This window comes from Alosa pseudoharengus, unplaced genomic scaffold (genome assembly GCF_046254945.1).
Source record: "Alosa pseudoharengus isolate Yale_2024_CS ecotype anadromous, Long Island Sound unplaced genomic scaffold, YU_APseudo_1.1 YU_APseudo_1.1_scf_5, whole genome shotgun sequence".
Classification (NCBI taxonomy): domain Eukaryota; kingdom Metazoa; phylum Chordata; class Actinopteri; order Clupeiformes; family Clupeidae; genus Alosa; species Alosa pseudoharengus.
In genome coordinates, this window is record NW_027468837.1 from 31,978,050 (window position 1) to 31,991,020 (window position 12,971).

At 43.3% G+C, this 12,971-nt stretch overlaps 2 protein-coding genes across 3 annotated transcripts in view; both read left to right on the forward strand.

Annotated features, from left to right (window-relative positions):
- Positions 1-3,667, forward strand: part of fancd2 (FA complementation group D2) — a 20,515-nt gene extending 16,848 nt beyond the window's left edge. For both annotated transcript variants that reach the window (XM_076269068.1, XM_076269067.1), the window contains 8 exons: positions 204-297; positions 522-593; positions 1,455-1,493; positions 1,631-1,705; positions 2,079-2,153; positions 2,394-2,540; positions 2,627-2,722; positions 3,163-3,667. In XM_076269068.1, the coding sequence (XP_076125183.1) occupies positions 204-297; positions 522-593; positions 1,455-1,493; positions 1,631-1,705; positions 2,079-2,153; positions 2,394-2,540; positions 2,627-2,722; positions 3,163-3,240 (676 nt within the window). In that variant the 3' untranslated portion in view covers positions 3,241-3,667. The remainder of the gene's footprint in view (positions 1-203; positions 298-521; positions 594-1,454; positions 1,494-1,630; positions 1,706-2,078; positions 2,154-2,393; positions 2,541-2,626; positions 2,723-3,162) is intronic.
- A 414-nt stretch (positions 3,668-4,081) lies between these two features.
- tex264a (testis expressed 264, ER-phagy receptor a) overlaps positions 4,082-12,971 on the forward strand; it is a 76,369-nt gene continuing 67,479 nt past the window's right edge. Inside the window, exon 1 of the mRNA XM_076267509.1 lies at positions 4,082-4,638. Within this exon, the coding sequence (XP_076123624.1) occupies positions 4,381-4,638 (258 nt within the window). The 5' untranslated portion in view covers positions 4,082-4,380. The remainder of the gene's footprint in view (positions 4,639-12,971) is intronic.

Here is a 12,971-nt window from a genome sequence, read left to right on the forward strand (position 1 = left end):
ACACTACGCGGCTGTGCTGAAATTATTGGTCGGCATATTGTACCATTCATTAGTAAGTCAGGGAAATTCAGGGAAAAGGGAATTTCAGGGAATTTGACATTTGACTTGAAGTGGGAACCCTGCTTATACCTCCTTTGCACAGAGCATCTGTGAACAGGAGTAAGTGAATGACTCTCCTAAAACGTCTGCTTGTCTTTCTGTAGGCAGACCTTTCTGGTGTTCTACAGGACCATGATGGCAGAGTTAGAGAAGGCAGTACGCAAGATCCCCCCTGGCAAGCAGCGTGATAGCACAGAGGTGTGTGTGTGTGTGTGTGTGTGTGTGTTACATTTCTACCGTATTTTACAGTGGTGCACACACTTTCACTGCTTGCAAGAGGTGGTTCAAAAGGACGATGTCCAGTGTCCGACCTACAAATGTGATCAGCTCTATGCTATGTGTAATATTGACAAAGAGCTAAAAATAAGTGCAGGGTTGTTTAGAGTTCAGCACTGTTGTTTACTGGTGTTGCTTATTACCAGGCTCAAAGCGAGAAGTTGCTGACATGGAATCTTGCTGTGAGAGACTTCCACATCCTGATCAACTTGGTGAAGGTACAATATTCTGTCTCAGGCAAAACCCACTAAGCTTTCATTCACCTCACTGCAGCCGAAGATTTTTCTTCAGAACCCAACCTGAGTCTTATCAACACTAAATGAACCCTGAATAAACCCTCAAAAAGCACTACAATGCTCTAAGAAAAATGTGTGAAAGTGGTATTGAACTGTCTCAAGTCTACCTCAAATATTTGAAAACTGATAATGAGGTGCAGCTAAACAGTTGGTTGAGACCGACGGATATCTTCAATCCTGATCTCTTGTGGCCGACTATTTTCATAAACTGACATTTCACCCTCTCCGTTTTCAAAAATAACATTGTGCACACACAATAGACGCAAACGAACAAACGGAGTTTTCCCAAAAAAACAATCAGCCCAGAGTTTTCAAAAACTCCGTTTGCGGGGGGATAAAACCTCCGTTTGCGTCTAAATTACAGGGTCAAATGCAGAAAAACATCACCAGTTGCATCATTTTTGTTGTCGTCTAAACAGGGCCTAAGAGTGTTTTCAGATATGGCACATGAAATTTAATCAGATTCATATACGGTACTAGTTCATGATACAAAAAACAACTGGAAGGATTAGTCCAGATAATTACAAGTAATTCTGAAAAAGCCTTGCATATACTGGATCACTCTGTGAGTGCTTTCAGCTCAGCTTGCACTGTTGTGTACATCCTGAGAAAAAAACATCAAATCACTAGTCAGAAAACAGCCTACACATACTGCTCACTCCACCCCCCCACACACACTTCCTACTCCACTCCATCAGTAAACACCACCTTCAGAAATTCTGTGTGAGAGTGTGTATGTGTGTGTGAGAGAGATTGTCTAGCTTTGGCCTTCTGTGTTTGCAGGTGTTTGACAGCAGGCCTGTGCTTACTGTGTGTCTGAAGGTAAGAGAGACAGACAATGATACTTATTTGAAGATCTTTTACCATTCTGACTGCCATTTAAATATTTGACCAGCTTCAGCCCATGTAGATTCATTTTTGCAATGCCTTGTTTTTCTTCTTTGTTGTACCCAATGTAGTTTGGCCGCCTCTTCCTAGAGTCCTTCCTGAAGCTGGGGATGCCACTGCTTGATTTCAGCTTCAAAAAGCACAAGGTAGACCGTTAATCCATTACATGATGAATAATGTGCATAGGAACCAGTGTAGCAAACCTACGCAATGTGAGTTTGACTACTGTGTTAAGAGATGTTGTCTTCAGGAGGATGTGTGTGTTACTACTTTAAGAGATGTTGTTGTCTTCAGGAGGATGTGAGTGTGACTACTATGTTAAGAGATGTTGTCTTCAGGAGGATGTGTGTTAGTACTGTGTTAAGAGATGTTGTTGTCTTCAGGAGGATGTGAGTGTGACTACTTTGTTAAGAGATGTTGTTGTCTTCAGGAGGATGTGAGTGTTAGTATGGTGTTAAGAGATGTTGTCTTCAGGAGGATGTGTGTTAGGACTGTGTTAAGAGATGTTGTTGTCTTCAGGAGGATGTGCAGAGTTTACTGAAGACCTTCCAGCTCAGCACCAGGCAGCTCCACCACATGTGTGGCCACTCAAAGGTACCCACACCCTACTGGCCCATGAAGCACAGGATTCATGCCTCTGTTGATCTGATGTTTGTCAAAAAGACTTGGCACAGACAATTATTTTGCACATTCTTTCATCTCCACTTCCATTTCATGTAATCTTAAAAATCTTCCATTTCATGACATCTTAAAAAACATTTGCAATGTTCATTAGTTAGCCATTATTCAAGTCATTGAGAGAGACTAACCGAGGATGCTGTGTCTCGCCGTCAGATCCGGCAGGACACAGGCCTCACCAACCATGTCCCAGCACTGAAGAAAAGCCTGGAGCAGTTTGTGTACCGGGTGAAAGCCATGCTGACGCTCAACCACTGCCAGGAGGCTTTCTGGTTGGGCAACCTCAAGAACCGCGACCTCAAGGTAAAAGAGGTGGATGTCAAAGGTTGTGCCCATGGCAACAAGCCCAAACAGTGTTGTCACTCAGGATGGTCGTGTGTGTTCTGCAGGGAGAGGAAATTCTGTCCCAGAGGTCAACACAAGGCAGTGAGGAAGAGGATGATGAGGAGGAGGAGCAGCAGCCACAGGAGCAGTCAGGAGATGAGGTGCCTGTTTTCTTCATTCGTAACTCCCATGATGTGAGACTTGGCTGAGGTTCCTTGTTTAACTGCTAGCTGAATCTCCAATGATGTACAATGTCCAATCTGTGAGAGGGAGGTGCACATTTTGCTGGTGTGGTTGGTCCCTGAGAGACATTTAAAGACATTTAGGGGCATACATCCCCATGAATGGCATTGTGTACAGTAGGGCTTAACTGAGCAAACAGTTGCTCTCTGGATCCTGATCAGTTATGAAATACATGTTGAATTTAGCTGAACATGCTCAACAAATACTTGTTGGATAAGATAAGTTTGTTTCGTTGCTTTTGTTACAAGCTTATCATTAGACAAGAAAAGCAGTATGTTGCAAGCCCTATCAGTGTTCCCTAGAGGCACTCTTTGCATTAGTTCTGTACTTCTAACCTTGCTTCTGTTGTGTGGCTCAGGAAAGCGACTCTGACAGCAGGAAGAATGGCCTCAACAAGGAGGAAGAAGAAGAGGAAGTTACAGATGACTCTGACTAAGAAGAGAGAGAGAGAAAAAATCCACCACTACATGTACATGTACAGACCTGTTAATACTCATTGCAAATACATTTTCATTTATGCAATTTGTCCCTGTGTGTATATAACTTTTAGCTTCCCTTTCGCTATACATCTGTATGTACAGAGCAAAAAAACTTACACTGAACACGTATTCAGCATAGAGTTTAAATAGAACATGCAGCGTTCTATAAACTCTCCGATGCTGATCTCCTCCTGAATATCTCTTCCCAGTATTGATAGTCCCTTTATTCATAATCATACAACAGTTTTTTACAACACAGTTTATCAAACATCTGATGCACAGCAAGCCTACTAAACTGTCTAATGTTAAACATTGGCTAATGTATTTGGTCATGATACTGTTGATTGATACAAACATTGACATAATACAGTTGATTATTGATGATGATGATTATTATTATTATTATTATGCAGTCAAGTTTATTAGTTGTGTTTAATGAATATTTACGGTGTTAATGGCACTGGTCAATGTCAATGTCAACATCTAGTGTCATCCCTTGTGCACGATTACTTTTAGTTGCATCTTCCTGTCTGAAGCGCAGTCAGCGCCCTCGAATCTAGGTAAATACCACGTGCAAGCTCGCGGCGTAATCCTAGCTATCGATATAGTAAAAGCGTTATTGAAAATGTATTATCACTAGTGTAGTGTGCGGAATTAAAGTAATTCGTGTTATGGTATAATAATAATAATAATTGTTAATCACTGAATATTTCTGCGTTATCTTAAAATGGAAAAAGACTAGTCAAGTCGCCCCTGCAGTGAGGGTACATGGTTTAACCAGGAAGCAACGCTTACACTGTTTCTGTGTTTAGGGAAATGAGCCGTTCGGAAAGTAAGAAGGAGATACAACAGAGGCTATAGAGCTGTTTCCGAGTAGCATGTAAATTTCCATGCCATTTGCACGTGATTTCAGTAACCAGAGCTTTTCTGTCAGTTTTGCACTGCCGTTGCTAGTTACTTAAAATACGAACACACCTTTGGCCAAACTGGAAACTAGCTAGCCAACCTTCAGCTGTAACTGTTCGCACTGTATTTAAGGGACCTCGCCCTGAGACTATATAGTTTGAACTCTCGCTTTAACGTGACATTGCCGCATTATGTCAGACTTTCTTATATTATCTTTGATTCTTTTTCTAGTGTTATGTTTGATTGTCACAATCGTCTTGTTTGTTCTGTACTCGGGTCTGCTTAGCGCCATCGACATTCGGACTGGATCTCCGCCTATTAAAAAGATAACAATAGCATACAAATTCAAAGAGGGACCCTATAAAGACTGCGGGGCAAGTTTCACCGAAGCCTGCAGCATTGGCCCAAAGCTGTCCAACATTGCAGTATTTTACGATGATCCAAAACAGGTGAGAGAAATGTGGGATTTGCTTAGTTTTAGGGATTATATTTCTGAAACTATCATTTTTGACCTCGTGCTGTTTTGTTAGAGTTGTCCTTCAGTCATATCAGTTGTTTTAACATGAATGACACGATTCTGGCCATAGAGTTAACCGGTTATGTGACCCCTCAACGTGGCAGAAGAGGGACATTTCAAGCCATGCCACGTTGTACAGTTCCTCTGAATAACTTTTCCTAATGTGTACACTGGCAGAGTGGATGATTTGACTCATGTGTGCACTAAACGTCATCTGGCACTGGCAAAGTCTAGGTCTGCTCATGCGTGTGAGTTGAGCCAAAAAAGACGATGTGGTTGGGAAGATAGTGCTGTAATTCCAGCATGTTAATATTAGGAATCTAACATTAATTTTGTTCATGGTCTGGTGAAATACTTACATAAGGTCTACCTATCTGAATTGGGATTTGCTGACAAAGAACTGACCAGGCAGCTTTAGGAAAACTAAACAAACGCAGGTGGTGCATGGTAAACAGGTCATCAGCTGGGAGGTTTTTTTCATACCTGAGTTTACAGTTTCCTCATAACTGTGTCACATGACCGAAGGAATATTGTGTTTGGTCAACAAGCCCAACCCACTGAAGCTGATGGTTGAAGATTTATGAGTGATTTCACAGTAGAAAGAGCTGGGATCATAAGCCTACTGCTGGTGAAGAAGGCCTACGATTGACCATAATCATCAGAGTGCAGTCTGGCTGGGCTGACAGTGCAGGCTAGTTGATGGTGGCTGTAGGGACCACATGGATGTAGGCTGTGACTGAGTGGCTCCTGCTCATGTGCCTTTCTCCACTTCAAGCACATCATCCATTCCAACATGGCCTTAGCCGCCTGTGCACAGTCAGGCACTTCTTTAGATGATTGCCAGAGGGGAAGAGAGTCCGACTCAGTGGCTGAGTGTGCTTCAACTGCTGTTTTGCATCAGCTCATTGATGAGTATATAATTTACCCACAATGTTTTCACATGCAGGTCAGGTTTTCTTTGCCCCATATATCAAGAGCAAGGACTTTGTGCCCGGAACTTATGTTGTTATGTTGTATGTTGTCTCCGACAGGGGGTAGAGATATGAGTGCAACACTGATGATCAGAAAAAAACTGATGTAAATGTGTGGCAGAAGTTGTCTGGTTGGTGGGAAAACGGCATGGTAACGTTACATTAAAAAATCTAACATTATTTGTTTACTTCACTGTTGGGTCATTCCATGCCCTGCTACCACATTGGCCCAGTGTACTCATTGTCCTAGCCTGTTATTACCAAAAGGAGTCTATTGTTGCATCAGGCACAAATAGCTTCTTATTATTGCTTACTGAGGGGCAAAGCTAGCTTTGTGCTCCCTGTCTATAGTCTGCCAGTAGATTTTCAGTGCCCTAATCGTTGCATAAGTTGATATGTTGCATAAGATAGCAAATCATTCCATTCCAATTATTATGGATCGCTGCCAGATTATGACTTCTTTTGATTCCCTCTTATGATCTCACATTCTATAGAGTGAGCTCAGCAGATTACCTGTACTCTGAATTCCGCCTAACGTGTGGTTGCAGTAACCTCTGCACCTTCTAGCTTCTATCGCATCGCAATAGCCAACCACAATGTGAACCAACGCAATTATCTGATCGCAAAAGCTACACATAATCATGCTTAGTTACTCTCGTCACATTAATGGCTTTTATGTTAATGTCATCCTTGACTGTTCCACTTCTGACTGGTGAGCGTGCAAGAAGCACAAAACTCCTGACCGGTGAGCTTCACAGCCAGTCTGTAGTGTTGTGCCTCCCACACACAAGGCACACTCACCAGTCACAAGCAGCACAACTAGTGACATTTGGAATATTGAATTTAATTCATTCATTGACATTCAAAAACCATATAACAATGCGACGCGATGAGCTATTTCCCCCAAATCGTGTAGCCCTACTTTTCGCCTCTAACAAGTCTTGATGGAGGTGGAAAACATACTCTGGAGCAAACTCTATTGTCTTGCACCAACTGGCCCATTCCAAAGCTGTCCACAGCACTCTGGGTATTCCAGATGTCCTGTACCATCTGTCTGTCTTTGTGACTGTGTGTGGGGTCTCCAGGCTATTGATTTTATGATTAGTCCATTACTACACAGGGTTAATTTCCAGCAGGGTTGTCATGGACCTAGCTCTTAAGTGTCCTCAGGTTAGTGTGCAGCTTGGACTGTTTGGATTTTTGTTCTGTTTGAACTGCAGGCACTGCATCAAGTTTACCACAGCAAATAAATTATTTGCCAAAAGAAAAAAACATCATTTTGTCACATGGATCTGTTTACTGTTTTTGAGATCCATTACCTATTTTCACCAGTTTAGTTCAGAGTAACACTAATCAGTGGGCCATAGTGGGTAGCCTATATTTGACATGTGAATGAGTGTGCCATAGTGGGTAGCCTACAGTATATTTGACATGTGAATGAGTCAGACATAGTGTGCCATAGTGGGTAGCCTATATTTGACATGTGAATGAGCTGTTTCTGTCTGGTCATCTGAGGCCTGTTTCTATAGCCCTGTGTATCTGTCTCTATCTCTCTGCCCTTACCCATCTGCTCCTCATGTTATGTTCTGGTAACAAACACTTCAGGGCAGTTTGGGCAGCCCCATGCTGGCTTTTGTGTGGGTGTGGTCTGGACGAAGCAGGGCAGGAAACGCTGAGCTGTGACCTGACCAGTATGAGGGTGACAGTTGTGGTGTTAATCCAGGTTGGTGAGTGGGCAAAACCCTGGGCCGCAGATGCCCCAGATCAGCTGAGGAGCGCTGAGACAAGGAGTCGTCCAGCAGTGGCATGGCACTCGGCCAAGCACACAGGGCTCTGATTGGACCTTTTATTAGGTGCTCCCCAGTTCTCCTCACCTCCCATAACATGGCTTGCAATTATGGAATTTGGATTTCTGGAGAGACGTACTGTCATTGAATGTCTTTTAGAAGACATGTCTCCCCCCCCCCCCCGCGCTGTATTGACAGTAGAGGCTCTGCTTAAGTTTTCTGAAGGTTAGCGTGGTGTGTGTTGACAGAAGCAGTGTGTTTTTACACTTGCCATCTTCCTCTCATCCTCTCTCCAACTGGTGAGATGAAAGCAGAGCCGAGGGAGCGCAGTAGTGGGAGAGGCGCGGCGCTCTGATGATTTCCCCAGAGGAGGAGCTCTATCTGTCAGACGCACATGTGCAGTATCCTCCAGCCCTGGCTCTCTCTCTCTTCTGGTATCACACAATGAGGGCCTTGTTTTCTTGGTAAATATAGCATGTGGACCTGGTTAGGGCTCAGGTTGTTTTGACATTTTTGTAGCTGGTGCACATAAAATGCTGGTCAGACATGTCAATGATTTGAAACAGAATTTTAAAATCTCACCATCAAATAGACTATTAGCACTGGTCAGTGTAAGCTGTGTATAGATGTGCTTTAGAAATACATTTGACTTACTATTTGTTGGCATGACTTATTTATTTTCCTCTCTGTTACTTGTGGGAGAGAGACAAGAACAGGAATATGGAGAAACACTTATTTCTTCTCGTATGCTGTGAGTGGTGTAGTGTTGTAACATTAGCCAATTGTCTCTGTGACTTAAGAAAAGTGCTGCTTCAATGGGCAACTCTCTGGGCCTGTCACCAAGAGTACATGTAAAGCAGTGGTGACTAGCAAGCAAATCAACAATGGTAAACCCGGAGAATCAGTGTTTGTATATTTGCACCACTAGGTGGCAGTAATATCATGTCAGATCTGGTCAGATCCCCACTTTTTGTCATTTGAACAAACGCTATGCTCAGATACCATAACTGCCCAAACATTTGAAAGTGAGTTTATCCTCATGGAAAACATAACATAAAAGTACATTGTTTTTCTGAATGCCAGCCGGTACTGAAATCAGATTTTCCCAGAGGGAAGTTAAGCCTTAACAAATGGGGCCCTCAAAGCACAAAATTAGGGGCTGGCTTCCAAAACATAAGTGAAATTTGTTAACACAGGGCACACAACCAAGAGGAAAGAGTAGCAGACTGCATTAGTAAAACGTTGACTAGCGCCTTTAAAATGTTGTTTAATGTTAAATGCACAGTGCCTATGGATATTAGGTGACATCTACCTCCATTAACATGTTGTGTGTGTTTAATGTTAAATTCACAGTGCCTATAAATATTAGGTGACATCTACTCTTCTACATCTCATTTCTATGCTTTTTTGTCAGTTGTGTGTTTGTGTTGCGCCAGCACGTCGGAGAGTCTGTAGCTGTATTGTGATGCGCCTCTGATTGACAGCCTCAGCTCCGTGTTCAGAGAGCACAGCTTCCCAGACAGCCAATTAGTAGCAGGCCTCATTCTCACAGACAGAGATGCCTGAGCCATCCAACTCTTCCCTTTATCTCTCGCTCTCTCTCTCTCTCTCTCTCTCTCTGCCTGCCTTCCTCTTCTCTTCTCCTTTCTCTGTCTGCCATTTTAATTGGCATAATGCTCTTAGCTCATTACCATCCGAACCCAGGGGTGTTGACACGGACCGTTTCAGAAGGTCAGCCTATGCAACAGAGTCTGATCCGGCTGGCCAGGGGAGCAGAAAGGTTTGATACACCAGCAAAATGATCCTGTCTGCCTCCTCTCCCTCAAGAGAGTGAGAGAGTGTGCACTGGGAAGACTTGGCAGAGATGGGTGGGGAGGATTACTGTTCATTCAGACTGAAACTTTAACAATGTCTTCAAATCTTTTTAATCTTGGATTTAAGGAGTAGCTCTCTCAAGGGTAGCAGTCCCCAAGTGGATGAGTTGGATTTGATGGTCACAGCTTTTGAATCTGTAACGTGAGTTAGTTTGAGACAGTATCTCACATAATATTATATCTTTTCATGGGACAACACTGAAGAAGTGACACTTTGCTACAATGTAAAGTAGTGAGTGTACAGCTTGTATACCTGTAAATTTGCTGTCCCCTCAAAATAACTCAACACAGCCATTGATGTCTAAACTGCTGGCAACAAAAGTGAGTACACCCCTAAGTGAAAATGAGGAGACAGTAAATTTACACTGTTATACAATTATATAAATATAATAAACTATTTGCAGAAATGTGAGGGGTGTACTCACTTTAGTGAGATACTGTATATGCTGTGCAATATTGTGATCCATAAGTGGCCCTGTAACGTGGTGGTGATGGTGGTGGTGTTTTCTGCCATTTTTTGTCAGATTTGGGGGTACACGTGACACTCCTCAATCCCTCATCACAGAGGTGAAAATGAATGTCATCTTATTGCCGCGCTGCCACATTTCTGCTCACATGCGAGTAGCGCAGGGCCCGGCTTCCTGAACAAGTGCAAATTGGCGGCTGCCTTGAGAGTCTGGTTGACGCTTGAGAGTCTGGTGATGTTCCGATTCATCAGCAGGACTCTCTCTTCAGAGCCCGCGAGTGCTCAGCGCTCCCGGCCCAATTTATTAGCATCTCGCTTCCAGCCAGGCTGCTGGGTGGTGATGGGAACATGAAAGGAGTGCTCGCTCCTCCTGACGGTCAATGAGGACATGAAGGGGGGGGGGGCGGGGCCTACTGTACGCACAAAATGCTCTGAACTCTGTATTGGGGAGAGAACAAGTCAATTCCACCACCAAACACATGCAAATTGCTCTCCTTCACAGCCCTCAAAGATTCCTTGAAGTCTTCGGTCAAGGAAATTATATGAGTGTTCAGCTTGAGTGTTGTGGACAAACAGTGGACATATTTTAATGGACACTTTCCTGTACCTCTCGTATGGACACTAGTTTTCTAACTAGAATACATTATGGTCCTGTATTTGATACTGAATGTGGCATGTGATGATACAATATTGAATAGAGCAGAGACACTGTAAGCTGTGATGTTAATGGCCAATGCCTTTTGCTGGGTAACAGCTCCTAGGTGTCATGTCCATGTTATCCTTCCATCTATTTAGTCCCTTTCCTTCTTTCTTTTACCATAATCTCTCTCTAAGCTGTATAAGTGCATTGTCTTGTTCTTTCTACTCAGCTACTTAAGTAAGTAATGGCAGACAAACGTAGAGGGGAACTGATTTAATGCTTATTCATCAGCAGCACTCCCATCACACCTCTGCATGTGAGTCTGAGATTAGAGTTAGTTTGTGGGTTTCCGTAGTTTGTAGGTGTCACATGATTGGAGGGAGATTTAAGCTTTTGTGCCTTATGTGATTCTATTTTTCTCAATGCTGTATGGCTCCCCAAGTCAACAAACAAAATGACTTTCAGAGGGGTTTGCCTCAAAGTCTCCTTCTCACATCTGTTTTTGCAGGGATTTGTTCATATGAATGAACAGGATGATGCTGTGGAGAATTTTGAAACATTATTATTTTTTTTACATTACCGGTATTTATTTTCTTCCTCTTCCTGGCTACGAATTAGAGACAGAGGTGACAGTTGCTGGAGATATCTCCTGTCCATTCATAACAGTTGGCACTAGCTTGTGTGAGGAAGTACATGCATAGTACCAATTGTGAGAGTACAACATTTTAGGCAATCAAGAAGCAATCATTTTTAGGTAGACACATACTATTTAAGCATTCTAACTCAGTCCGCGTTTTTTTTCTTTATTTCTGCTTTGCAAATTATCCTGCCGGTTTGAGCTCTCACTAGCACTTGTCTCCTGCAGTTCGCACATAGCCAATTACCTGTGGCTCTCTCCGTTTCAGTCCAGTGTTATGTGAAAGAACAAGCAATTCATTTTTCCCCCTGGAAGCGTTATTGGCATCCCTGTGACTGCTAGACCCTCCTAAAGGGCTGGCGAGAGGGGGGGGGGGGGGCAGCTGACCTTTTCCTCCTTCTCATGGAACCCAGACAAATTGCAATCAGACAAGTGCCAGAGCCAGAGAGCCCCTAAAACGGAGCCCATTTGGGATCCAAACCTTTGATCCTAACGTCTGAATGACCTCTGCCCTGTCAGACACTCACTAGGAACATGTGGTTGTCTCTCAGTTGGGGTCCAATCTGTTGTGTCGAGGGTCTACTTTTCCTTTCAGGAAAGTGTAATTATGACAGCCACGCAGCGAAGCGGCGGTCATATAGGTTTAGTCAGATATTTTTTTTTTTTTCGCATTTCCAAATTTCCGTCAAGGAAAGGCCGGGGTAGACGAAACTTGGTGGCCATGTAACCCCATATGGATAGCATGGAACCATCGTTTTTCGTTTTGATCTGTAGCCCCCCCGCTGGACTGCACCCCCCGAAAGGAGGGTAGGGCAGACACAGTTTTCTGTGGATATCTCAAGAACCGTAAGGTTTAGAAGGACCATTTTTTTTCATGTTGATCTCAAGGGGCCATGTCAACCCATTCCATAACCACTCATTTCATGTATAGCGCCACCTAGTTAAACACAAAAAAGTCAAAATGAGGTGTTGTAATCGCAGGTATCTGTGACCTAACATAGTCAAAACTGCACGAAATTGGAAGTGTAAGATCATTATGACACCCTCTAAATGCACGCCAAGTTTCGTGGAATTCCGTTCATGGGGGGCCACACAATAAATTAATTTATGTTACTATACACCAACTGGCCTGTAGGTGGCCGGAGACAGTTTTCTGTGAATATCTCGAGAACCGTAGGGCCTAGGAGGTCCACCTTTTTTTTGTATGTTGGTCTTAAGGGGGCATGTCAACCCATCCCATTACCACTTATTTCATGTATAGCGCCACCTAGTTAAAAATTAAAAAGCAAAAAATTAGGTGTTTTCATCACAATATCTCTGGCTGACATGGTCAAAACTGCACGAAATTGAAAGTGTAGGACCATTATGACACCCTCCGAATGCATGCCAAGTTTTGTGAACTTTCGTTCATGGGGGGCCTTACAATAAAATAATTTATGTGTACATTTAGTGACCGTACACCAACAAGGATTCCCGGGACACTGAAAGACCGGGGTACACAAAACTTGGTGGGCATGTAACCCCACATGGATAGCATGGAACCATCGTTTTTCGTTTGGATCTGTAGCCCTCCGCTGTACTGGACCCCCCGAAAGGAGGGTAGGGCAAACACAGTTTTCTGTGAATATCTTGAGAACCATAGGGCCTAGGATGACCATTTTTTTCCGTATGTTTGCCTCCAGGGGTCATGTTAACCCATTCCATGTGCACACATGTGCATAAACAGATACACACGCACACACATACATTCACAGTAATCATACGTATGACACATACTCACACGGTAGACATATGTACGCATGCATGCACATGCACAAACACACATACGCAGGCAAACACACAAGCACGCACACACACCCACACACGTGTACATGCACACAATTCAAGAAT